We start from the raw sequence: 27,288 nt of genomic DNA, 5'->3' as shown, positions 1-27,288 counted from the left end.
ATTTAGTTTTCCATAATTTCTTTTCAGGTATTTCATTCATTATTTTTTTAATGACTTTAACACGTGTTGCTAATTATCCTTGAGCACTCGAAAGTTTTAAAACAACGATATCCTTTTAGAAAAATAAAATACTACGTTATGTCATCCTATGCTGTCTGATTACTGAAGGATTTCCTTTACCCTGCGTGCCTCCTGTCGTAAAACACTTAGGAAAACGACAGCTGGCGGCACTTCTCATCTCCTCGGGAGGATGTAGGGAAGATCAGAGCTGCGCATTCTTTCCCTCGCCTTACGTCAACAACTTTGTACCGCCTTTCATCAAACCCCATTGGACAGCTTATTGTGGCGGCGCGGATTCCTATTGGCTCTCGGGGACGTCGCTCAACGCTCGCGCTTGGGCTTCCTGGTTCAGTTTTCGCTGTCAAACAGGCGACGGTTCCAGTTAACACCCGATGCCCTCAGTTGACATCGCACATCGCCCCCAGCGAGTTTTGTTCAGCCACAAAACAAGAAATCCTGTAAGTGGGAATGTTTGTTGTGTCACCAGGTGTTTTTTAAAAAAATATATTTTGTGGTCGGTCTAACTATTCGTTCAGTGTGCTGCCTGGCAGATAGCCAAAAACGCGGAGTAACATCTGTCAGTTTACCTTTGTTACTGTGACTGTGTGACACTGACAACGCTGCTAGTCGGATAATGCGAGTGTAAAGGTTATTAATAAGCGATCAAATAATTACCAAGATAACATACGCCTCTCCCATTAGCCTCTCCCCTTCTTTTACAACGTGTACAGCTTATTCTTCATTGTTAAGCCAAAGCTTGTTGTTTGTTCCCCTTAAAGACCACAACGACCGACCGAGCTCACATCTTCCTTAATCCACGACGTTATGTCAGCATAGGAGAGCACCGACTTCCCCTCGTTCGGCGATAATACACCAGTATAACAGTGTAATACAACGCGGTATATTTAGCAGCTAAAACAAACACCTGTTTCCTCAAAGAGAGTTCAAAAGTAACATCTGGAGAATGGTCTTTTTTTAAATTCATTTTTAAAATAGCGAAGATTTCAATGGGAGTTCGCCATGTGGTACTTGTGAGACAAGCCAGCCAGGAAGCCCCTTCTCTGCTGACTCATAATGTAAGTGGAGGATGAGTATTTCCCCCCTGAATATGAAAGGAGGAATCTCCAGCAACATCATCAGGAAAAGCAGCACTTTCTGGCTATTTCAGGGCTTTACGATGGTCGCTTTAAAACATGGTGCGACGGTTCCTCTGTGTAGTTTCTTGGTTAAAAATGGGTTTTGTAGGCGTGATCGATCCGTTCAACAATGTTAAATCGTAGTCCCGTTACAGTGTTCAACAGTATTCCACGGGGAATGACTCTTTCAGAGCCCGATGACCACGTGAGGAAACGCCACAGTGCTTTTATGAGTTTCTGTGCCACGCGAAGGGATGGAAGCAAACCCCCTTGAGGTCGTATCGTTTGTCTTGTTCGGCTAAAAGTCCCAAAACACAAAGTAGTAGTTACTCGTTAACTGCTCCAAACTCCTCTCTGAGCTCCCTGGATTCCTGTGTATTCTATATGTAGGTATGCAAATACTGGGGGCCGAGGCCCAGGTCCAGGCTGGTGTCAAATACCCCTTATTATGGTGCACGCGATCATTATGAAGGTATGGAAACTGTATCCGGAACAGTTCCAGACTCATTATGTGTTCATTTAGGAGTCCATTTTAAGCACGACTGTTTCTTTGGTTTCCACTTGTTGCTGACAGCTCACAGCAATCGGAGTCGCCTCTGTCTTTTTGGAGAGAAATGCAACACACAAGCAGCCTGTTTTACTGGCTACAAAAGAAAAGAACCAGCATTCGGGCGGGGGGCAGTTTGATCTCGTTTGATCTGTCCAGATGAGTGACTTTTGCTGCGTTGTTAGAGAATGTTCGGTGTTAGATGAAAGATTTACTGCTCTCTGCTTGTTAAAGACATCATGTTTTTACCTTTTCAGTGGGGGAGATGAGACAAATGTGGCCTCGTTTCCCTTTTAAAAACAAGTTGTTGGTTTTCTTTGTCTTTAGTGAGGAAGGAAACGAGCACTTTGGCTTTCTCAAAGCCCTTTGAAGACGCCATCTTGGATTCTTGGAAAGTTTTTCGTGGGGTTCTTCAGCCGATTTAGTGGCCAAACAGCCACTTTAGAGAGTAACCAGCCGATAAATCAACAACTGAAAGTGTTGCAAACAGAGGAGGTCTGTAAAAAAACATGTAGAATTAAACAATGGGGCAAAAAAAAACAACAGGATTTGGTTAAACGACCTTCAAAGCTGCTCCAAACGAACAAATCATTTCACCTTAAACCTTTTTAATTAGTCCCTGGTCCGATCACGTGCTGTTTTAAATGTCAGGGTGTGTTCGTTATGACAAGCAGCTGTCCCAAGTTAACTTTGATCCCCGTGTGTCTCCGTCAGGGTGACTGGCAGCTTCTCAGATCCCTCCCTTCCTCCCTCCTCGTCACTCACTCCCCCGCAGGCTTTTGCATGCCTCCAACACATGATCACCTGTCAAGCCGGAGCTTTATAACCCCGGTGCTCCCGCTCTGCCTCCGTTCTTCACCTAATTTTCCTCCACAGGGCCGATGGCGTTCAGGAAGGCTCTGAGACGGACGGCGGTCGTGGGCGGCGGGACGGTGGCCGTGGCGTTCGGACTGTCCCAGCTCATGGAGTACAAGAAGACGCAGGTAAGCGGCTGATTTGTGACCAAACGTTTATTCGCTGTTGGAGGATTTTCCAGAGTTTTATTGATCCAGTTTGACAGGATTCAGCCGAACCCCTGAAAGACAACTTTTCTTTTTTCCTATCATAACAACAACCCTTTCTGTAGGTCGGCCACGCCTTTCAGAACATGTCTTATCAAGACCGTGGAATGTGTCTGCACTCTGAGATGTGTTTTATTGGCTGCTCTGCCAGCTGTTGAGCGGGTGGAGGCCTCAGTGCACACAGTCATGCCAGCACTTCACCCTGAGTGGCACAGAAACCGCGACACTATCGACATTTCAGTGTTTTTGAGCTCTTGTGCAAGTTCCCGCGGCCCATTTATTCCTCCTCTGTGCTCAGTGTGTACACACTCCCCCACAGGCGTGTTTGGCCTCTCTCTCTCTCAAATAAAAGGGTTTGTCACCAGCGTATTTGGAGATAAGGTTAATTATGTCCCTCCTCCCACCCCATACTGATGCTCTTGTTGAGAGTTAAACAGGCAGATTACAGCCACAGTTACTGCTTTCAGATGTCAGATCTACACCGTGAGAAACATGTTTTTTTCCCTCAAAGGCAGAAAAGCTTTTACTTTTTTCTTATGTCCTGTCAAAACGCCACCTAATGAAGTCAAAAAGACAGCAAGTAAGATGTCTTTCCCTTAATTGATGACAGGAGACGTGTTTTCCCTCCAGATTGTTGTGTGAATAAGTCAAATTATGGATGCGTCTAATCTGCCTCCCGTGTTCATCTTTAGGCCTCATTAACCCTTAAGAAATCCCACATTTTCCCAGATTGTCTTGTTGTTGAATAGCCGGTGGGACAGGCAAAGTTTAAACAGTGTCTGACTGCTGACGTCAGAGGTCTTCCCTCCTTACTGGTCAGACCGGGAAGCGCTGGTGGCCTTTAAAAGAGCCTAAAAACCCCTCTTCCCAGGAGCATAAATAACCCTGCGGCTCGCCTTCGATTGATGTGGACAAGCAGCTGTGTTTGCTCTGACCCGATGTCAGCTTTCTTTAGGCATGCCGCTCAAGCACAGCACTTGCCAGAGTTTGACTGCACAACCTAATGTGAACTTTGTTTTGTGTCCCGGTGCGAAACCGTCTCCTCTCGCCCCGTCATCGTCCTCTCAACCAAGCCTGGATTGGTAAGCAAGAAGTCCACCCTGATGAAACAATCATTTTCACAATAGTTTGTAATCACGCATGCCTCTAATCTTAATAATTGCACTGCTGATGAGATGAATGTCCGTCTTGTCTCCTTTAGCAAGGGCACGTGGCTTGGGGAAGTTTTTCAAGACAGCGGCCGATTGGCCATTAGCGTGGGCCTCGCTGTGCCGCTCTCTGACTTAACTTGATTACGCCGTCGCTTAATTCTGTGCCGGTGTTTGTCTGCGAGCATCTTCAAAAATAGGCAATGATTATATCATGGCCTTGTTTGCGGGGCGCAGACCTAAATTGCACACGCCCGCTACCATTTGCAAGTCAAATGCCGCGGCGGCTTCAAAGCAGCTTGATGCAATCATTTAGCTTGAGTTGCTAAAGAGGAAACTGAATAAATATTTCATTAGAAGAGAAATTCCACTTCTTCGTATCAGAGAGAAGCTGTGTGTGTGTGTGTTTTTTTTTACTGTAGTGATGATTATTTCTTTAAATTAATTATTTTGCTAATCAAAGAGGGTGACGCTCAGAGACCGGGACGAGTTTATTTGGGGGCTTTTGTGAAGGTGAGCAGCATGTTCTGCACTCTCTAACCTTTCTTTTCCACAACCGCAGTGACTGCTTTCTGTTTTCTCTGGAGCAACACTTTCGCTTGGACTCTAAAGGTGGCGAGAGACATCACAAGCACGGCGGCGGCGTCTCACTTTCCAACACCAACAGTTTTGAAGTGCGCCCGTTCTATCATTGTAAGGCATAAAATGGAAGTTTACGGCATTCTGAGTTCCTCAGTCTCAGCCTTAGATTTTCTTCAGAGAAATTAAGTTTAAAACGCACTATTTGAGTGTAACAGCAGAATAAATAAGGTTCCAGTTAATTTTTTTCCAACTTATTAAAGCGTATCCTTGTTTAAATATGATACGATTTCATCATGAGTACTAAAGTCAGGTGTCAGCATCACTCCCTCATCAAAATCTTATTTTTGGATTCTCTAAGAGTCTAAGGAGACTTCGAAGGAGATTGTGTTGACTTCTAACCAATTGGGTGTCTCTTTGACATTAGCTCATGCAAATGTTCACACGAGCTAATGTCCAAAAGGAGTCCAATGGGTCCAAAAAAAGAACAGTGTTTGTTAAAGATGGCGCAGGACAAACCAGAAGGCTGCTGGAGAAATGTTTTGTGGGCAGAAGAGAAAGTTTAGAAATGTAGAAGAGTCGGCGAAACGAAAGCTCTGCCTTCTGGGCAGGAAAACCTTTTCCTTTCAGTGAAACACGGCAGCGGTAGTGTCATGGCTCGGGCCTGGGGCAGGACGACTCGAGTCGTTCAACCAAAGACAAACGAGCGAATGAAGAACGGAACGTTCTGGCTTTAATCAGCAGGACTGTCGGGAGGAACCTGAAGGGTGCAGTTCATGGGACGACACCCACCGACATCCCGTAGCTTGAATCATTTAATCGCAGCCATCGGCACTCAATGGAGTCGCAGCAGACAGTGAAAACAAACCTTTTGTTGCCCAGTTTTCTTCCGTGAATTGTGACAAAAAACTGTCACAAACGAGCAGCTCTGACGGTTGTCGCAGCCACAGCGAATCCATAATGTATGAAAGTGATTGCACGTAATTATGCATTATATCACGTGCCATTCTCTGCGGTGATTATAATGCCGTGTGCTTCTGATGTTTCAAAGAGCATCTCAAGCAGAGTGTTGCTCCCTTTTTTTCCCTAACCTTTCTTTCTTTTCCACGTGGTCCCGCTTATCTGCACCGTTAGGAGACTCTTAAAGGCACCAAAGGCCTCACAGTTAGCGTTTGCGCTAACGCACATCCGCGGGCGTGTGTGTGTGTGTGTGTGTGTAACGTTCAGGCTCGATTGGCCCACGTGGCAGCAGAAGCCGAGCTGAAGGTCCCCTACGCAGACGAGTTTCCCTCGCGGAAGGCCCAGCTGGTGGCGCTGAGAAGCACAGAGGAGTTTGACGTGCTGGTTGTCGGAGGAGGGGCCACGGGTGCAGGATGTGCCTTAGACGCCGTCACACGCAGTAAGCCCCCCCCCACTCAGCTTATTGCCTTGTCACGCTCTTATTTATGCCATATTCATTAACCTGCTGTCTTTTTTTTCTTCTTCAGACCTCAAAACCGCTCTCGTGGAGAGAAGCGACTTCTCCTCAGGCACAAGCAGCCGGAGCACCAAGCTCATCCACGGTGGCGTGCGCTATCTCCAGAAGGCCATCATGCAGCTGGACTACGAACAGGTCCCCCTGGGTTGCACCCTCTCCTCGTTTTGTCGCTCCTCTCTGTCCTCGTCGTCTCATTTGGTCTCTTGTTTTTGCTAAATCAGTACATGATGGTGAAAGAGGCCCTGCACGAGCGAGCCAACCTGCTGGAGATCGCGCCTCACCTGTCCGCGCCGCTACCCATCATGCTCCCCGTTTACAAGTAAGCGTCAGAATAAGAAAGAGCAGAAACACGCGCACGCTTTGAGTTGACCGCTCTTCATTTTGATCGTGTTCTTTGGCAGATGGTGGCAGCTGCCTTACTACTGGGCGGGGATCAAGATGTATGACCTGGTGGCCGGGGCCCAGTGCCTGAAGAGCAGCTACGTCCTCACCAAGTCCAAGGCCTTGGAGCACTTCCCCATGCTGAAGAAGGACAGGCTCGTGGGAGCCATCGTCTACTATGACGGTGAGTCACGCCCCCACGTGGCTTTTATGTATAAAACCGAGCCTCGTTCGTTTTTATTATCCCGAAACACGAAAAGACAGCTGAGACAGTTCTGCCCTTTTCCAACGTTTCCTCCCCCGCAGCAAAGAAAACCCCCCAAAAAATGACACATGTTGCCCCGTGATGGCTCCACGCTAATCTGCGGAGCGGGATTTATCATACGTTGTTCTCATCTACAAACTGCGCTCGTTTCTCTTTTCTTTCTTCTTTTTTTCTAAAGCTCCGGCCTGCACATTAACTGTAGGAAGATGTTTCACCATCACTTTGTCATGCTGAGGCCTCCTCTGTACTTGTCTGGATTTACATGGACAGAGAACCGGACGCCCCTGAACACAACGATACTACCAACATTCTGATAATATGTTCATCTGTTTCATGATAATTACATTATGGTGTTGATCAGTGGCAGATTTAGAGATTCAACATGATGATGAAATGAGATGAAATCCCATTTCCTTGAATGGGTCCTTTGATTGTCAATATGCTCCTCTGACCACATCCTAATACCGCCCCGAGCTGAATGTAAGGAGCAGTTACATCTTCCAGCGTGTTCCCTGTTCTACACTTGTCTTTAGTCATGGTGCATCTATTTTTCTTTGATTTTTCCCTGTATGTAATGGACTAATGTGGTATTATTATTACTAAATTACTACTTATGTGAGATGTTGGGCTCTCGGGCGCCCTCTCTCAGCACTGGTAGGAGTACAGTCCATTTATATTGTTTCGTAGCTACTACTGAGCTGGTTACAAACACACCAAACGCGCTCCTGAAATCTTTGTTGCGAGGAGTTGGCATCAGACAGTTTATTTTTGCCGGTTTCGAGCGAGTTTGAGGAAATATCTCAATTTTAAGCATCGATCGGGTCATTTTCTGAGATGCACCGGTGCTGCCAGTCCTCTATTTATTCTTATACTGTTTTTTTTTTCCATTTGTGGAAAGCCTGAGGTCGTCCAACCAAGACATTCTGTGTACCGTCCTGGTTTAGAACAGCGATAACAAGCAAGCCGAGTGTTTTACTCTGGTCTTCTAGTCTCACTGACACCTGCACCAGCACCACCTGCACATTTTAGAAAATAACATCCCAAATATGGCGACTTGCCACCTGCATTCTGTTTCTGAATAAATGATAAAACTACAGGCACTGTGCAGAAATGGCACGATTTCAGCCAAAGCAGAGATGAAAGACTCCAGACCGCAGACATGCTGTCGCGCCCGAGGCCCTCACATCTCCACTGGTGCCGAACAAAGAGTGTTGACAGGCTGGTAGGATGCCCCGTCTCCCCCGTGGCAGTAAAGGTTGTGCTCCCTGGTCCGGTACAAAGGAGAAGCAAACATATGCTGAGCGTCCAGCTGAGTGTGATGAGCTTCGTGCTGCAGGCGTCCTCTGCTTCCCGCCGGAGAAAATAACAACGCCCGCAACCGCAGGCGATGTGTCTTTAACTGTCGGCTTCAGCGAGGATCGGCTCATCGCGTTCCGTCACAACAGGCGGCCTTTGTCTTTGTTTTTCTTTAATGAAAAGCCACTCGCAGAGGCTTTGGGTGTCGTTGGAACAAGCAGAAATCAGTTTTTACAATAACTTAAACCTGGCCCGCTTTTTTTTTTTCTGGTTTTTATTTCAGCAGATGCCATTTTGCGATTCTTTTCTATAAATACGACAAACACGCACTTTCAGGGACTTGCACGTTGGCCGCAGGATTTCCAGGCTGGGAAAGAGCAGCTTCTTGGTGCAGAGCAGCATATGTTTGATTTCCGCCTCCTCCCCCCACCTCCTCCATCCTCTGCTCTGAGGCCAGGGGGGGGGGGGGGGGGGGGGGGGGGGCAGGATGGAGGAGGAACGGGGCATCTTTTCTCCAATTATGCCGTCTGGAGCAATCACGCCCGTGACATTTAGAAATCTGACCTTCTCTCCCGGCGGTGCAGAGAAGCGTCGTCGGTCGGAGCGGCAGCTTTCTCTCCCGCTGCCTTGGTTACAGCTGCTGCCACTGACGACAGCGCAGGCTCCTCCGCTCTCACAGGCTCTGGACAGCAAACGTGTCGGCCTCTTATAATCCCCTTAAACTGATTCAGCTGCTGGTGTGTTGCACGCGCGTATGCCTTCAAAATGCCACTGTGGTGCGTTTAGCTGCTGTACGTACAGCAGCTGGAAGTTAGGGGAGACCTCAAACGGACAACTCATCCTCCAAGTAACCTGATGAGGAGGATTTCTGCAGGTTTAGGCGAAGAAGATACTTTTCTATACGTTACAAAACATCTGTTGAACCCTCACTGAGTGCTTCATGAAATGTAAATTCTTGGTTGAGGAGCAACAAGTTTTATGTGTGAACATCCAACAAAACAGGGGAATGTTACCGAAATGTGCGTCAGACCTGCCTGAAAAGGTTAATACAGAAGAATACACGTCCAAAAGATGCTGTGCTGTGATCTGTCATCCATTTCATGCATACTGGTTAGAGCATATTTACAGGTTTTTTTACAGGGTAAAACACGTTTTGGGGCTGCAATCAACGCAGAATTAAAAGACTTTTTTTCTTTTCAACCACCAGCTTTCACGAGTCTGAGTTGATCTTCTTAAATGTGTGCTTTGTCCAAGCAGGCCACAGCAAATCTACTTTTTTTTGCTTGAACAAAACAAACCGTGCCCACGTTTTAGGTCTGGTTGAAATTGGTTGAAGCTTATTCTCTTCCCGTGCCTGACTCCTGCCCTTCCTCTCCATCGTCTTCTTCAGGGCAGCATAATGACGCCCGCATGAACCTGGCCATCGCCCTCTCTGCCGCCCGCTACGGTGCCGCAGTCGCCAACTACACTGAGGTGGTTCATCTGCTGAAGACCAAAGACCCTCAAACTGGCAAGGAGAAGGTGCGCGGCGCCCGCTGCCGGGACGTCATCACAGGTGAGGAGACGCCGAGCCGAAATGTGGTTTTATCTGAATATTGATGCGTTTGAGAGTCCCTGAAGCGGGTTTTGGGTTTTTTTTTCCTTAATGTATCATCTGTGTCTGCGTTTTCAGGGCAGGAATTCGATGTGAAGGCCAAGTGTGTGATCAATGCCACTGGACCCTTCACGGACTCGCTGAGGAAGATGGACAACCAGGAAACGGCGAGCATCTGCCAGCCGAGCGCCGGCGTTCACATCGTCATCCCGGGCTACTACAGGTACAACGACACGCGGCGTCCGCTTTAAATCTGCCCCTTTTTGTTATGCTATTTCATATGCATGGATTTGTCCACACCGAGTGCTTTCTCATTCCTGTGTGTAAATTCTAAGCGAGCTAAACCATCACCTGACCTTCGCTTACATGCGCACGACGGTCTTCTCTGGTTAAGATACAGCAGAGCAATAGAGTGGTTTTGTTGAAGTCGGACGTTTTAAAGTTCAGCTAAGCTTATTGAGTGAAACCCGAGGGAGTGTGAGCCCTTTGAACAGAAATGCCAACCACCTAATTTTCCTCCTCCTCCTTTCTCGTCTTCATCCTGCCCGCTATCTGCCCCCCACCTCCCCCGCCTCCCCATCTTCCTTCCCCATATCTGTGTTTTTCCATTAGCTTCCCCCCCTCCTCTCCTCATTCTTTATGCCATCTTTTCTTTCTTTTATACCATTTTCCAGTATTTTCTCTGCACCTTCCATTTTGATTAGCCACAAATTCTACTCTTTTAATGATAAAACGTCTCTCATTCAGTCCCGACAACATGGGTCTCCTCGATCCGTCCACGAGCGATGGTCGCGTCATCTTCTTCCTGCCCTGGGAGAATATGACCATCGCCGGAACCACCGACACCCCCACCAAAGTGACGGCCCACCCAATCCCAGGGGAAGACGACATAAACTTCATCCTGAGGGAGGTCCGGAACTATCTGAGTGCCGATGTAGAAGGTACAGGAGCCACTGTCTGTCCAATATCAATGATCTGCGTTTGCCTTTTGTATCTTTTTATTTTTTTAATGTTCCAAGACAGTTTTCTATCCATATGTTCCCAAAGAAATCTGTCCTTTTCATCAGTCCTTTTCTTTGGTTTGGTAGAAATGTGAAGTAAATTCCACAGAAAGTAAAGCCCGCTCACCTTAATCCAGAAATCCTCGGCCGTTTGGCTTGTTTCTGGTGCCGCTGAATGAATTGTGACTTTTTCGGTGTCCGCAGTGCGCAGGGGAGACGTGCTGGCGGCGTGGAGCGGCATCCGACCCCTGGTGACAGACCCCAGCTCCAAAGACACTCAGTCCATCTGCAGGAACCACATCGTCAGCATCAGTGACAGCGGGCTGGTCACCATCGCTGGTCAGCGGAACCTCTGTCTGAGTATTATGACGAGTGGCCGTGAACTGTCTGTGATTCTAATGCAGCGCTTCGTGTGTTCAGGTGGGAAGTGGACTACCTACAGGTCCATGGCTGAGGAGACTCTGGACGCAGCCATCAAAACTCATGGCCTCACGGCCGAGCCCTGCAGGACTGTGGGGTTGATGCTGGAGGGAGCCAAAGGCTGGGCACCGACTCTCTACATCCGCCTGGTGCAGGACTACGGCCTGGAGAAGGAGGTCAGACATTTGTGCAGTTGTAAAATGGCTGGATGATCGAATATTTTAACATCACGTGTTGCACTAAATAAAAAGTTTGGTCCGGTTTTCTGTTGAAAAACACAAACTTCCTCCCTTTTTGAGCAAACGTGAGCTCAGTTTTGATCGTTCTGAACTTGATTTGAACCTGTGGTGCCCCACGTTAGCAGTTTTTTTTTTTTTTTTGCAGTCTCAGATTTGACCTTTTTAGGTGGTTTATTCTGCTTCTATTTTTCCTATGAATAAGTTGCTTCCAGCAGGCTTCCAAACCAGTTCTGACCTGACCAGTTTGGCTCAATGTAGTGTGTCATGTGGAGACATTTGTTTTATACGTTGGCCTTTTAAATTTTCCATTGACTTCAGAGAACATGAGGTTTTTATCTAAACTTCCTTTTTCATTTTCACTTCAGGACATTTTCATTTTCAATTCTCAAAATACAGAAACACACCTACAGTGTTCCACAGTGCATTTACAGTCCAATTAATTTGGGCTATTTCCTCTGTTTTGTATTTCTGATTACAGCTGCAGTGTTTGATCATATTCAGATGAATCAAAATCAATTTTATAGTTCAAATATTAGTAGTTCAAATATTTTGAACTACTAATATCAAGCTGTGAACTAAGAGCATTGTTACATTGTGCTACTTACATTATCATGGTAGGTGTCTCCTGCCAAGGATTGTCCTTCAATCGGGTAATTGCTATTTTGATCCCCAATTACCAAGTCTGTATGTCGAAGTGACCAAGATACTAAACCCCATAATGCTCCCATGGTGGTCCTCATTTGGATAATAGTCTGTTGTATAATTTTTTTTGTTATATTCCTTAATATTCTTTATCAATTTAATCCCATTTTGGTAAAAGTTTTTACAAGAACTAGGCAAAAAAAAAAAATGGGGCAGGTGTTGGTGGTGATCCTCTGCTCTTTATTACTGTGGCTCTGCACACCATTAATTCACCAAGCGTCCACTGACCGCAATTACAACTGAAACTTTGGTTCTCTCAGTAGCTGCACAGCACTTGAACATCCACAGCGTTTAAGTCCAGTGTGTGGATATACAGTCCTGCAACAACCGTGATCCGAGATCGTTAACTTTGCCTTAGCCGGAGTGCGGCGGATCAGCTTCGCTCTTCACACAAATGTTTCAGTTCTTCTTCATCTGTTTATTTCACATCAACTTAATTAAAGAACCCACGTTCTGCAAATCCTAGCGTCCAGTGAAAGCATATTTCCACAGTAAAGGAAGAACAGTTGCTAGCTAGTCGTTAGATACACCGCTACGGAGCATGATTAGCTCATGTGAGGCTCAATGCTAAAGTAGGTCTTCTCAGACCGTTACATTTAGCAGTGGGTCTGCATTTGCTTGCCTTAGATAACCTCTCCAACTGGTCTCTATTGAGCCTCCTCTGTTTTCTGATGTTTTCTGTAAATATTGTCAAGCACACCCTTCATCTTTCCATGCAAATTTCAGAATTTGCTTTACTTGGACTTCAGGATGCTGGAACTAGCAAATCCCAAACGTCTGCACAGATAGAGGAGGAGTGGAGATGATTGGAAAATGTTTTTTTACAAGGTTTTCCTTGCCACTGATTGACATGGCGCTATAATTCAAAAGAGATGCCAGTTTACATTTAAACTCTTTAAACCCTGTGAGATTACTGCCTCATTAAGAGCAGCTACCCATTAAGATAGAGAGGTTTGGAAAGAACTACAAGACACACAATCGGGTACAAAAATGGCCTATAAAGGAGCTCAGGGAGACTCACTTCTCTTGTGCAGCAGCAGTGCCGCTGACATTAAAGCTGCTGCTGTTACAAAGCTGACATTTCTACCACGCAGAAGACTGGACTCGAGCTGCAGAGCAATGAGTGCTGTCCAATTTATCAATGGCGGTAGGTAAGGGCACATTGACTTACGTCAGCTCCACGCCGGCTTTCCAATAATTAGCCTGTTCATTTTCATTAAGCGCAGCAGAACATAGTTTCATGAGGAAAAACTGCTCCGGCGACGAGCACCTACAGTAAACTCGCTCCTCATTAGAGGCTTCTGCAGCAGCTCCTGTGTTCTCGCGAATATCCCTAAAAGGTCACTGTTGATATTTGGACAGCATTTGCCCTTTCAAATGATCGGCAAGCCAACGATCTGAATAGCAAATAGCCCTGTGTGTCCTGTAAACATATGACACCTCATTGATAAAGTGACACCATCATCTATTGTTCATCTACAAAGAAGGGGCGAGTAATCATCGGAATACCAGGAACTGCCAGTGCACCTTAGATGGTTTAACCGGTCATTGTAGTGCTGTGCAGAAGCATCATTTATAAAAGGTGCAGCCGTGGTGCCTTTACAAAATGAAATATTTCACGGCATCTGTGGTTCAAACTGAATCAAGACAGATTAGGATGCGATTCAACTGTCGACTTTCAAAAATATTATTCTATTATTGTCATTGTATCAGTCCCTCAGCCTCCAAGTAATTGGATTTTGAACTGACGGACAGTTTTAGGACCACATCAGACCCATTTCCTCATTCACATCCTGAAAGTTTTAAAACCAGCAGGCCTCGAGGGCCTCAAGAGGATGATCACATGTTGTTACTCCCTGAAGATGAGCCAAAGGCAGAGGAGGGTTACAGTAAAAGCAAAACTTAACAAGAAAGGAAAGTTGATATTTGGGAATTTACATACAACTATTTAAAATGATCCCGTTGTGTCCAACCACTTTGAAGCCTGTGACTACAGTCCTTTTAACACAGGGTCCAGCGTCAAATAAGTAGTAGTCGTCCTGGATATTTATTAGCACTAATAGGGGAAAAAAAACACCTGGATGCACTTGCTGGTTTCCACTGAGGGTGCTGCAGTCGTGGCTGCAAGAGTGGGCCCAGTTAATGTTAGTAACGTCTCACTTAAAGGCTCTGACACCAACAGCAACTACTTGTGGATAAAAAGAGACAAATGCATTTATTTAAACCATCTGCAATGTAGTTTGCAGCTCATTTTAAGTCCTGACGTGTGGGGCTGACATCTGTTATTAACTCAGCCAACTATCAGTCAGGATTATCAGAAACAGTGGTCATTGTAGCCCTCAGAGGACTGAGGGTAAACACACTACTATAAAGGCAGCGGGAAAGGATTTAATCAACTTGTTTTTGCAGCTATATTAGCATTTTAAAAACAAGATGCTTTGGTGTATAAATGGTGAAATCGGGCAGAATCTCATTCGGTTTACACGGCCGCTAATCAAAATGTTCTATTTGCAAACAGGTCGCCCAACACCTTGCTGCGACGTACGGAGGAAAGGCGTTTGACGTGGCCAAAATGGCTCAGGTCACCGGGCAAAGGTGGCCCATCGTGGGCAAAAGACTGGTGTCTGAATTCCCGTATATCGAGGCTGAGGTAAAGCGGGATTGTCGTTGCAGGAAGGCTAGCTTGTCCGGCCGTGTGTCTGAGGAATCTCACTTAGAGTGCGTCTTTTTTCTCAGATCCTGTACGCCATTAAGGAGTACGCCTGCACCGCCATTGACGTCATCGCTCTGCGAACACGCCTGGGCTTCCTGAACGTGCAGGCAGCGGACGAAGCCCTACCTCGCATCGTTCAGATCATGGGCAAAGAGCTGGACTGGAGCCAGGAGAAGAAAACGGTACTTTACTCCAGCTCATTGTATTTTTTATTTTTTTAAACCAGAAGAGATGACGGAATCAACTGCACCAGTTTTTGTTCTGCTGAATGCTTTGATACCAGCCAAATGTATTAAGGCAGTGATTCTCTTATGATCAGTGCAGTTGGGGAAGGTCCACACACCTGTGTGTGAGTGCACCTTGTAAACGAGTGGCCTTATTACACACATTAGAGCCACGCTACCACTAACAAAATGGGGTGTTTTCTCTGCATTTGTGACACTTCACATCACTGAAGAGAACACTGTCTGCCGCTCTCTGTCTCTAATGTGAAATCCAGGAGGAGCTTGAGGCAGCCAAGAAGTTTTTGTACCACGAGATGGGCTACAGGTCTCGCTCTGAGCAGCTCACCAAGACATCCGAGATCAACTTGGACTACCAGGAAGTTGTCAGGTAGTTATTAAACTTCCCCTTTTAAGAAGTGCTCATCCACAGAATTTACTCGCCCTAAAAAAAGCTGCAAAGGGAATGTTAACAGTGATAAGTGCTCGTGTGTGCGGCAGGTACAAGAAGCGCTTCCATAAGTTTGACAGTGAGCGTAAAGGGTTCATCACCACCGTTGACGTCCAGCAGGTTTTAGAAGTGAGTTTCTCTGCGGCCACCTTTTCCGTCTCCACACACTTGTCCTCATTACAGGTCATTGATCCTGGGTCTTGTTTGTTTTTTCTTGTCTGCAGAGCATCAATATCCACATTGATGAAAACGCGCTCCATGAAATCCTTAACGAGGTGGACCTCAACAAGAACGGCCAAGTTGAAATGGATGAGTTCCTGCAGGTACGTAACGAGCGGGAGCTTTGGTCACATGTGGAGCTCCTTCATTCCGCATCTGTAAGCAGTACAAAAGCATTTCAAACAAGCTGAAGCACCGGTGCTGGCTATCTGTACGGGTGTCAACAGGAAGAGAGATTCCTGATATTTTAACACATTCCTTTTGGTAGTTAAATCCTTTTTCTTTACTGCAGCTAACTGAGTGCAGCTAAACTGGGATGCTCAGCCCAGAGGCAAAACCTTAAAGGTCAAAGGCACAAAGAAACACATCAAGCTCTATTCCAGAAACTCCACTTTAAAATGAGACAGATATATTTCATATTCATATTTCAGTACAGTTTGTCTATAAAGAGCCGATAGCGAAAGCAAACTATTATTTACACAATTCTAAACTGTACGATTTTAAGGGCCTGAGTGGAATTCTTTTGTCTGGATGTTTAACCTCAGAAAAAAAAAAATTCAATTTAACCGAGACAAACAGCGTTTTTAAGTGGAGCAATATGATGCTCTTCCAAGATATTCTTGTTTTTTAGCCAAAGAAATGGTAATATTAAGTGATTTATTTTGAATTATTAGCTGGGCAGTTTTCTCCCCGAAATGTTAACATCAAATCTATCTTCACATGTGAATCCGATACTGAAATGTCAAAGTTTGGATTGCAACCTCGTTGAGGCCGTAAAGATCTCTCAAAGACGCCAACTTTTCAGCCTCTTTCAAAGAAAATTGAACCTGAAACAAATGAAAAACAGAGTTCAGGTGCAGAGAGAAGGAACAATGTTTTCGCAGCGCTTGTACAGATGATGCAGTAAAAGCATCAAAAAGCCAAACATGAACAGACTTCACGTCGGTCGTTCATGCACCACAGTCTTTCCTACGTAACCCACACAGCCGGAACGCAAACTATTCGCACATTTAGAGTCCGTTGCTGCTGAATGAAGAAGGTGTGAAGTCTGATGAAGACGAATGACAGATGAAGCTAATTAGAGTCTCCGACAGCGACCGGTGAAACGAGGCCCGAGGAGCGTCCCCGAGGGTCCCGCGTCCGCCTGCGGTTGAATTACTCTCACACAAGTCCTGAAAAGAGTCATTACAGGAGATCCAGATGACAACCTTTGTTAGTGGTCTGTCTGCCGTGCCTTGGGCAGCCAGGGGACCAGCTGACAAGCAGAGGAACGAGCAGCTGAAAGTGAAAATCCGCTGCTGTCCACTCTGTGATAAATCTGTGTTTACTGGTGGGAAAGCAGCACTGTTACCCTGCCTGAAAAAACTGCTAAACCTCATACATTAAGCTGCACGAATTTAGATTTTACGGATTTTACGCTGTTTTTCAAATGCCACCAAAACACTTTGACTAAATGTGTCGAGCTGCAAAGTAAAGGAAAGCCCAATAGAGCCTGATTATCTTTCCAAATGGTCGAGTCTTAAATTTGAAACAGAAACTGTAATAGGAGTACTTAACATTCCAATGATTATATTGACCAAATTTTTAGTTTGGCTTGTGTCCACTTCGCTAACACAGAGACGGTAATGTTCGTAATCTCCGCTGTATACTGAAGCAGCCACCAGGGGGCGGTGGAGATGATCGCTTCACTTCTGGGGAGCCGTCATGTCGTTTTATCCCGTGTGGAGGTTTAAACGGAGTCGCATCATTAAAACACTGATGAGAAACAGAGTAACATCAGCCCTCGTCAATGTGCAGAAACGCTGGTTTTCGCGTGAAAACGAAGGTCATTTCATTTGAACTTTTTAAACATGAAATGTTACGCTGATCAGACAGGCCTATCATCGCCCCACAGATGATCCTTTCTCCCCGATTAAACCAGCTCGCCTCTCTTTGACAAGTTAACCTTTCCTCGTTGTTGTCCAACACGCTGTGTACCGTCTTCTCTGCTGTTCCCGCTGCAGCTGATGAGCGCCGTGAAGAAGGGACAAGTGTCAGACAGCCGCCTGGCCATTCTCATGAAAACAGCCGAGGAGACTCTGGAAATGAGAGGGCCGGTGTCGGTGGACCGAAGCGGGGGTGGAGTCTGAGCCTGATGTGGAGAAAACCGTGAGCATCTTTGAAGGTGGCAATGATGGCAGAGGAGGCGAAAAAAGTATGCAAAGTGGGCTATTTTGAATGACAATATTGCAATCAAGCACGCAGCAGGACGAATTTGGTGGAATCAAACACACTGGCGTGTTATGGGTTAAAGGGTATCGAATGATTGAAGTCAAACAGAAGGTGTGATTGTTGTCCACATCTGGTGCCTCTGACAGCACAAAATATTTTATACCATCTTTCAGACTAAATCTTCATGCTGTTGTCTTCTTAGTTTCTAAAACACTCCATTTTATCATGACTGATAATGATTGTTTTGTAAATGTTGTCTTCAGAGGTCAGCTGAGCTTTCATAATAATCATAATAATAACCCAAATGTTATTTGCTATCACTCTGAGATAAACTGGGGAGCGTCCCCTCAGACAGCTGTTTCCTGGAAAATAATCAGAGGTTTTCCTGAAACACACAAATATTTAATACTGTGTGTGTGAAAAGGGTTTTAGTTGCTGCTTGAAGCTGATATTATTTTGGAATTTCATGGATGTATATGTCACCTGTTCTAGATTCAATTCAGCCATGATTTATTTAAAGCATACAGCTTGTAACAGTATATAAACATGAATTTGCCATCTCAGGCAAAAAATGCATATACATACGTGGCTGAAGGTGAAAGTGGACCCATGCTCTTCTCCAACTTGATGTTTTTATTCTTGGACTCCACTCAAGCAGTTCTGTTCCATTTAGAACTGAGACAAAAAAAAAAATGTAAAATGACATGGGTTTTTTTAAAGAAAAAATCTTTTACTGGCTCTATGTGCAGACCCTCGGTTCACTTCATCTGAAACAAGCTGATGACTCCTGTCTCTTTAAGGACTCCTCCCCTAAAAGCCCCCTGCCTTCTGATTGGTCAGGTTTTGGTAACCTGCTGTTTTGTTTTGTGAGCTGTTCTGTCTTTAGGAAAAAGGTGAAAACCTGCGTTTTTTTTTTAGTGTACAGGGTTCACCCTTTTAATCGAAATGTTTTACACATTTAATGTAAACTTCAAATACTGTAACGTTATAAATATGACAGAAAACAAGCTAGAGAATAACTGGTCCCCTTTAACACTGATTAACACTGATTTTTTTTTTTTTACGTCAAATAACAATATCGTTTTTTTTGTTGAATTTTTTAAGTTATTAGTTTGAAAGACTGGACTATGCGTAAAAGCAAATACATGTTGACAATTAAGATATTACATTGACGGAGCTAATGCTTAATCTGAGATTTTGTGAAATGAGATTCTACCAGACATTCGCTTAACTACAGAAACAAACAAACAAACAGGAAGGGTAACATTACCCCACCTTTTGACTTGGCATTTTTGGTGGCCCTTGGTGGTGTCTTTGTGGCCTCTTTGCGTGTCAGTAAATTCACGTATAACTCTTTCTTAGTGTGGTGCTTGCAGAGAGTTTTTTTTTTCCCTACGAGAGTGGTGTTACCTCCTAAAACTGTAGAGGGAGCCAACAAAGCAAAAAAATATTGCCATATTTTGAACGTTACGTCAATATCAAAATGTGTACAGGCATTCACCTGCAGGCGAGCCATCAAGTCAGTCAAATTGAAAGGAAAGTTTTCAACATAAGCTTCCGGATGTGTTAAAAATAGCTGGCATTTTCAAGGAAGGCTATGTGTAAAAAGCCCCAAATGATAAACTTTCTCAAAAAACTTGCTATTTTGAAATGTATCATAAATGCGTCAAAGCATGTTTAAAGCACTCCTACTGCACTGAGTAATTATTTTGGGGTAAAAAGCTGATCTGGGATTACATTTCCCCCTCTACTTTGTTCTCAATCTATCTATTGCACTGCCTGCGACCTGCAGCTGATACCGGGGTTTATGAGCTTTAGTGTTACATATTTTTTTTTTATGATTATTTATTCATTTTATGACTGCAGCTCATTCTATTTTACTTGAGATTTCATTTCAATTTCAATACAACAAAAGGAATAATGATTATACAAGGAATATGGGTTATTTTTAATAGGTAAAATCAGATGCTACGTGCTTTAAATGATGTAAATAAAAGTGGTTTATTCTCTTATTTCTGTACTGGTGGTCCAGAGCAGAGATTTTAAATGCTGTATTAATACTCCTCATCCAGCCTGTCTGATGGTTTGTAAACCTGCATGCTAGCTGCTGTTTTATTGTTTATGCAAAAACGTCACCTCATTGTATGAATGTATGACTTGTGCCTTCACGTGCCTTCAATATGACACTCGACCTTTTTCACAAAACTACACGTTCAGCAGAATGTTCAAAATATACACATATTGTATGTATTTAACATTTATTACATAAAGAAAAGTCTTTAAACTATGTTGTTTGCAATATTCTCTTTTTTTTTGGAACTGGGACTGTTGAAACGAAGCAGGATTTAACTTTTAATATTTTCACTTTTCCCCCTGTAATCAATATTCATGATCATATATCAGATTTTCTTCTCCCAAATTTTAAAAATAGTTTGGAAGAAGACATAACCACAATAAAGTATATACTTCTTTACCTATACGAGGTACGGGTGGATCAAGCCTTCCTCTGGATAAAGGCGGGGGAAACAGTTCAGTCTCATCGGATATCAGATATTTCCAGTCACTCCCACAGTACTCGGATCCGCCCCATCCCAGCTGGCGATCGCTGGGATGGGGCAGCAGAGCGACAAGAATCGGAAGTTTGCGATCCCAGATGCTGCATATCAAGAATTAGCTTCTAACCATTATTGGGAATGTAGCCTTCCGGATGCTGACGTTTTCGCCCAGTGCTGAAAGCAACATTTTTGTGGCTTTCCGTCTTGGCCTTTGTTGAAAAGAAGTTGAATAACTACCTATAACTTTATTATATATATATATATATATATAAAAACTATTTTCTGTTATCAAGTTTTCCGTCCATTTTGATGAAATTTCTACACATAATTCAGAAATATCAGCAGTTGGACTGTTTGAACGAAAGAGAACAATATGTTGTTTTTAAAAAAAGAAAAAAAAAGATGGATTTCCTCACTTATTTACAGGTTATTTACAGATCTATAAAAATCCAGCAACCCCTCATTCTTAAAAAGCTCAGGCTGCTCTCATTGGTCAGCAAAATAAGTTTACGCCCCCCAGTGCAGGATGAGTCATCACCTTATATATATATATATTTTTTTTTTATGTTCCAGGAAATTAAACCACAATAAACAAGTCACTCAAACTCACTTTTACAGTTCTGTCCATTGTGTTTGTTGGTTGCTTTTTTTTTCCTGGCAAATGGAAGGAAACGCTGCGTAACATCGTCGTTTAGATTCAGATGCGTGACTTAAACTAGATTTCCTGGTTAAGGTTTAATTGTATCAGTGACTGTGAACTGTTTTGCTTCCACTAAGTAGCCCCTTAAGCCGTGGAGCTTCCTCCAAATGTTTTTTCCACTGTTCCTTGCTGCTTTCATGGTTGCCTTTTCTTTGGCCTCTTTTATTCTCGTGCTGTAAACGAAGTCACCGCACAGGTTTTCCGCCCTGTAGCTGTTACTTGTCATTGTGTGGTCACATGGGAGGTCGACTACAATACCTCCACACTGTGGACACTTCAAGCTGCCAGCGCCGCCCGTCAGTAATCGCTCGTGGGCAGCACGATTTATTTCCTGATGTTTGATCGTCTTGGATGAAATTACAGCTTTATCCAGGCTCAAAGAGAATCGTATTCCTCTTCAGCAACACTGTAACCACACTGTGAGTCAGTCTGGAGGTGAAAGAGAAACAAAACCACTTATCTAATTAAACATATCTGGTTGCTCGCTGAGCATTGTGTGTTTCTTTGTTGCTGTTTTGAGCGTCACTCAAAACTGGCGTCATATCGGCAAAGAAGGGCTGTGAGCGCCTGTGAAAAAGGAATGAAAACTGAGCAACAGTACTCAAAGAATGGCATTATGGGGATTATTACAGGGATTATTTGTCGTTAAAGTCAACTATTTTAATATTTCGTAATAATTTTATTAGCATTTGTAGGAGTTTTGTTTAAATTCTCAGTCATTTAGAAAATGGTGACAGTATATGATTAATTTGGCATATCAGTAGAGGGATAAATGAACATAGGAAGTGCTGAGAAGCTACATCTGCTCTTATTCCTGACAAAAAAAAACTTACTGTGAAACAAAAGCTAATCATTTTGTGATAAATTCTTGTCAAGCATTGGATTCCACCATGTCTGATTCCTGAAATTATCCAACCTACTCGTGGATATTTTTAGCAAAACCTTTTGTTTTTTTTCCCAGTTCAAGAGCATTTAGTTACCTATTAATTGTTACCTTTTCTGTCTGATTATATGCCGTGGAGTCAAGTTGCACCAAGCTAAAATATCCGATCTGAGTGCGGTTCTCACAAGGATAGAAGTAATCACACACACACATCCATCAACCTGCATACATTCAGTCCCTGAAAACTGTCTGAAAAACAGCCTTTTCTCCTGAAAGGTCAGGACGAGGTTTGAGTGACAGCTTTAAGTCCTGCGCTCATGTTACAATCTGCAGCGGACACGTCTTCCTGGGAAAGGCTGCGAGGCCTGGGAAGCAATTAATTGTCATGAATAATGGGACAAATCTGGTTGGCATATGACCACTAATGCACCTCTTTTTCTCTCAGGAGGATTAGGATGCCGATGCCAGCCACATCGAGGCATCTGCCGGCTCACTAATAGAAAAATGGGAAGGTGTCCGTAGAGGTGATATGAGCCATATATGACTTCCTCTTTAGTTAGTAAAAAATATTGCATTTTTTAAAAAAATACCAGATTACTGTCTGCAAAAAAAACAATGCCTAAATACTTCACTTGTCTACAAAACTGAAATACACGAATAAAAGGCTGAAAGAACATTTTTTTTGCATTTAAAGCCATCATGCGCGCATTTTGGGTTTAAGGCTTCGCGTTAACCCCCCCCCGACACCATCTGACCTTGCCTTGCATGCGTTAACAGCGTTAGCGTGCTTGTGTTCTACAAGCTCAAGTGGCAGTACCAGTAATTAGAAATGCATAAGTGGGAATTATCAACCATTCTCCCGCGTTTCCACCAACAACTCGTCACCGAATAATGATGTTTTGATGAGTTTTAATTAGAGGAGTGAGTAAGAGCGCCGGGACCAGACAGCCCCGCCGCAGCCTTCATTTCTACAGCCAATAATTATGGTAAATAAGATGGTAATTAACTGATGGCTCCAGATATTAATCACATCGACCTCTTTCTAGGAAGAAAAGTTCAAATATTGATATGGAAGAGGGCAGGTAAGAAAACCGCGCAGGCAGAGCTCGCTAATTTAACACATTGGTATTTAGTGTTGTTTTGCTATTTAACTAATTAAGAAAAAGTAATTAAAACAGCTAGTTTTTGGTGCGTAGAAGCACTAAAAACCACTACCTTTATTCTCCAGGGTACCATCTTGGATTTTTAGAGGCTCCAGAAGTGGAAAAGCTCTATTTTATTGGGAGGGGATAATGGTTCAGACCTTTCTAGGCCACTCTTGAACCTCCTCCCGTGGAACAAAACACCATTCTGCAAGGTGTCCTGACATTTACTTGGGTCATTCACAGGCTTTGTCACCTGTCAGCGTGTGCACAGGAAGCTCTTTGAGCCGCATTTCAATGGACACCTGCCAATCAACCCCCAACTCGTTATTCTTCCTCGAACAAGAAAAGGAATAAGCAAAAAATTCCTCGTTTTTTCCGCCCCTTCCAAAACAAGGCCTCTTTGTTTCTGTCAACTGGCAAGGCCAGAAATCTCGGAGAGGAAAGCGGTTTCAGTGTGTTTAGTGATGGCAGCTACTTCTGATTCCTCCTACGCAGTGAAAATTAGGCAGTCTCTATGGAGAGTCTACTAGGGTTTCTGCTCTCCTCCCATTGTGCTCATGATGTACTGCTGCCAGGCAACAAAGCTTCCCTTCACACTGTACAGTGAGTCATTCAGCTCAATATCACTGGATCTGAGTGAAAGTGTTGCGAAAGATGCCATAAAATCAGCTCTGTGTCTTTGGAAAACTGGTTTACTGCCATCTTGATTGTAATTTGTTCGAATTTGAGGTTTTAAAGACTCTTCGAAAAGTTCTTCAGCTAATTTTGTTTGAAGTTAAGGTTCTGTTGCTGAATGAGTTCAAGGTTCTGGTCAGCTGGGTAATTTAGAGATCTGACAACCTCCCTGTTACATTAAAAAGGGTGTTGAATCTTTCGGAATTAACCTTTTTTTTTTTGGGTTTGATCCCTGGTCCACTGCATGAACTTTGGTTGGATTTGATAGCTCAAGCGTTAAAAGGCTCCTTCTGGGGGGGGGGGTTTGTGGGTTCAGTCCTTGAGGAACATCAGTAATTTAGAGGCCAACCTGCAGAGGGAGGACTGAGAAGAGTTGCTGGTTGAGCTTTTGAGGTGTGTGGAGTCTCGAAAGTTCCAGCACTCTGAGGCATGGACCCAATCCCTTGGAATCTCATTGAATTCCAACACCTATAAGACGGAAATGTGGTTTGAAGGGTTGTTTTTCTTTGACCGACAGTAATATTTGAACAAGGTTAAAAAAAAATCTAATTTCCCAATCAGAACCAGATGCATTTTGGACCTCAACATCAATCATGATGAAATTGCTGGCATGAATGGGTTAGAACCGGTGCTACCGCTGAAACTACCTCAGATTGTTATAGGATGGCTGGATTTTTGGTTCCCGGACAGAAGCGGAGCACGAGGAATGACACAGCAAGAAAGAATCGATCGATGGTTAAAGCCCGGAAGAAAGGGAGCCTCGGAAGTTGCAGGACCGCTGGCGACTTCGGTGGAATTTAAACCCCTGTGAGGAATTCTCTCTGGACCAACGTCCAAGGTAAAGAGTGAAAGGCCCGCTGTCTCAATGAGTTACTGCTGTCTGAGGGCCAACAGCCAAAACAAGAAAGAAAGATCACAGCTCAGACTGTCAGAGGATTGTGCAAAGGTTCTGAAGACGTCGGCTCAATTCCTCAGTAATTCTCTACGTTTCCAGGCCCAGCTTCCAAAGGGAAGACTGAGAATGGCTCTAAGAGAAGCTCTAAATGAGGTTTATCCTTTTGGTAGAGCTTGTTTGAGCAGTTTGACCTTTGAACTCCCACTGCCAATGATTCAGAGATCGGAGGCATGGGTTGTACTGACATAATTCTGCTCTTGCTGTTGTTTTTCTTAAAAACCCATCATGTTTGTTGTTCCCCTTTAAAAAAAAACAAAAAAAAAACACCCAAAGACTAGACTGACATACAGGAAGTGCGAGGCACCAATAAGATTTACAGGAACACCAGTTCCAGGTTCTGGGTGGTTAATTTGATCACTACTAAATCTTATTGATGGCATCAAATGAAATAAATTACGAGAAGGATGTCTGTGCGCCACACCCACTGTAAAGAACCTTCTGTCGGGAAGCAAAGAGCCCCGTAAAGCCAGAACTTAATGACTTCTTTAAATGTCACTGCGGAGGGTGGAAGTTATAGACGACAGATTAAAATCTCATTAACTCACACCGAGTCCTCAGTACCTGCAGGAAAAGGACTCAAAGGACGGCAGAGGCGGTGCAACATGAAAGAAGAGGATTTACCCTCAGTCAATGATTTAGTCAAAAGCACTTGATCGATCTCTATCCTCTCCTCGTCTCCCTCCTCCCCCCCAACTTGTCGCAAACTCCCTCCCAGCAGCATCAGGGAGGATGACGAGCCCCGGGCAGGCTGTGATATTTCAGTCTGTCGGCGAGGGCGACCTGCCCTTTACTTCGCCGAGGATTCGGTCCTCTGCCTTTTGTTCGGGGGAGAAGGAAGCCGAAAACAAAGACGCAACACGGCAGGAACATATTTTACTTTTCACCCCAAAGGTCGAGGAGCGCCTAAGGTGGAAGCACTTCCTGTGAAGTCTGACCCAGGAAGCCTCGAAGGCCGCAAATCGCAGCTCCTGTGGGGTGAGCGGTGGCAGCTGCCTGCATTCAAAGCAACCGGAGACATAAGCACAACTTGGCTCGCCTCAGTTAGGTGCCCCTGGTTCTGATGGTGCCGGTTGAGCCCGAAACCGACAAGATTCTCACAGAAAATCGGCCGCGAAGTCCCCAGATTTCCCCAAATGTCTTCTTCCTCAGATACACACAGAGATTCAGACATGAACACAGGCAGCCTCCAGAGGAACAGCCACATTTGATGGAGTTCAGGCGCCATCTGTTGTCCAGAACACCAAAGAGCAGCAGCGATCACAGTTTAACACGCTTTTAAAGACAAATTGGTCAAATCTCAGCCTTCCATACTTTTTTTTTTCCTCTCTTTGAACAATAAATGTGGACACGGACACCTAAACGATGGGATCGACAGGCCGAGTGCTTTGTGACCGTTTCATATTTCACGTGACGGCACAGGTTATTTGGTGAAGTCTTATTACGGGGGTTGATGCTTGAGCATTTTCTGACACTTTAAAAGGGTCTTCAGAGGCTTCGCTAACGGCACAAATTAAGTTTTGGCAGTAAAGTAAATAAGAGTTCTCACCATATGTCATACACACACACATGTATTCATTTTCTATACCCGCTTGATTTAGTGTCGTGGAGGGGGGGGGCTGGAGCCTATCCCAGCTGTCATTGGGCGAGAGGCAGGGTAACCCTGGACGGGTCACCAGTCCATCACAGGGAGACACAGAGACACACAACCATGCACCCTCACACTCACTCCTAAGGACAGTTTACAGGCACCAATTAACCGTACAGGCATGTTTTTGGGCAGTGGAAGGAAGCCGGAGTACCCGGAGTTCACGACTTTGGTTTCTATCCTCGCACCACACTGTTACACTTGCTTTTCAGTCACTTGACATTTTCGTGGCGTTTTCGTGGCCTCTTCTTCATCCCAACAGATTCATGTGCGTGGGCAGCACTCACGGGTATATCTGGTTCTACCGAGCCTACTAAGGCTAAATTCTTTGTGTTTTTTTAAGTGGGAAACGTATGAGAAAAACTATTCTGACAACATTTCACATCCAAGACAAAAAACAAACGTAAAACATCTTTGTATGACGGGTAGATTGATTTTTTCCCCTTTAAATAAATAAAATACAGGGGAAAAAAAGAATAAAGCGAATTTATGTCCTCGAATCGAAATAAACTGATCAGGTTTGTTAGAGTTTGAATAACTGCTGAGAGACTGTGTTGAGGCACCGCATCACTTCACTTCACTCTACAGACACGAGGAGGCACAACTACGTGGTCAGTAATTCGCCTCCATGAACCGTGAACTAAGTGCAGCAAAGTCTGAGATCGACAGGCAGGAAGATCCATCACAGAACACACATTTCTCGAGACAGTTGTACGAGTTTAACTAAAAGAAAACAGCCTGCAGAACTGAAATAATGGTCCAAAAGACATTTGTCAAATTACCAGCCAACACATTTCAGGCACAGGGTTAAAACAGCAGATTTGTAGGTCTGAGTGGGATCATTTCTTTACATTTTGAACCTTAAAAGTTGTTTTACTTTGCCCCAGTACTTACGAGTGGTCAGCTGATAAAAGGGGAAACTTCTCAGTGTCTAGTTGGAATCGCTGCCCGCAGAGCATTAGTTTGCCGCCATCTAAATACGGCGAGGATCGGTGGTCACTTTACGGGG

The 27,288-nt window shown here is 44.4% G+C and overlaps 1 protein-coding gene across 1 annotated transcript; it reads left to right on the top strand.

The window, feature by feature from the left end:
- The first annotated feature begins 402 nt into the window (after nucleotides 1-402).
- gpd2 (glycerol-3-phosphate dehydrogenase 2 (mitochondrial)) lies at nucleotides 403-20,008 on the top strand. Its single transcript, XM_072379754.1, has 17 exons — nucleotides 403-518; nucleotides 2,620-2,726; nucleotides 5,759-5,930; nucleotides 6,019-6,143; nucleotides 6,230-6,327; nucleotides 6,410-6,573; nucleotides 9,341-9,505; nucleotides 9,623-9,767; nucleotides 10,292-10,485; nucleotides 10,750-10,884; nucleotides 10,966-11,141; nucleotides 14,425-14,556; nucleotides 14,643-14,801; nucleotides 15,119-15,231; nucleotides 15,342-15,420; nucleotides 15,516-15,614; nucleotides 17,514-20,008. Exons 2-17 carry the CDS (start codon nucleotides 2,625-2,627, stop codon nucleotides 17,637-17,639), a joined length of 2,184 nt encoding a protein of 727 aa, XP_072235855.1. The 5' UTR covers nucleotides 403-518; nucleotides 2,620-2,624; the 3' UTR covers nucleotides 17,640-20,008.
- The last annotated feature ends 7,280 nt before the right edge of the window (nucleotides 20,009-27,288 follow it).

This window comes from Leuresthes tenuis, unplaced genomic scaffold (genome assembly GCF_036924035.1).
Source record: "Leuresthes tenuis unplaced genomic scaffold, fLeuTen1.0.hap1 SCAF_1, whole genome shotgun sequence".
NCBI classification, from domain to species: domain Eukaryota; kingdom Metazoa; phylum Chordata; class Actinopteri; order Atheriniformes; family Atherinopsidae; genus Leuresthes; species Leuresthes tenuis.
This window is presented reverse-complemented; position numbering and strand designations above follow the sequence as displayed.

Excerpts from the sequence above, each read along its gene's own strand:
- gpd2 (XM_072379754.1), top strand. The coding sequence starts at position 2,625 with ATGGCGTTCAGGAAGGCTCTGAGACGGACGGCGGTCGTGGGCGGCGGG. Across the intron at positions 9,506-9,622 it reads CTGCCGGGACGTCATCACAG|GGCAGGAATTCGATGTGAAG; the intron begins GTGAGGAGACGC and ends CTGCGTTTTCAG. Across the intron at positions 15,421-15,515 it reads ACGTCCAGCAGGTTTTAGAA|AGCATCAATATCCACATTGA; the intron begins GTGAGTTTCTCT and ends TCTTGTCTGCAG.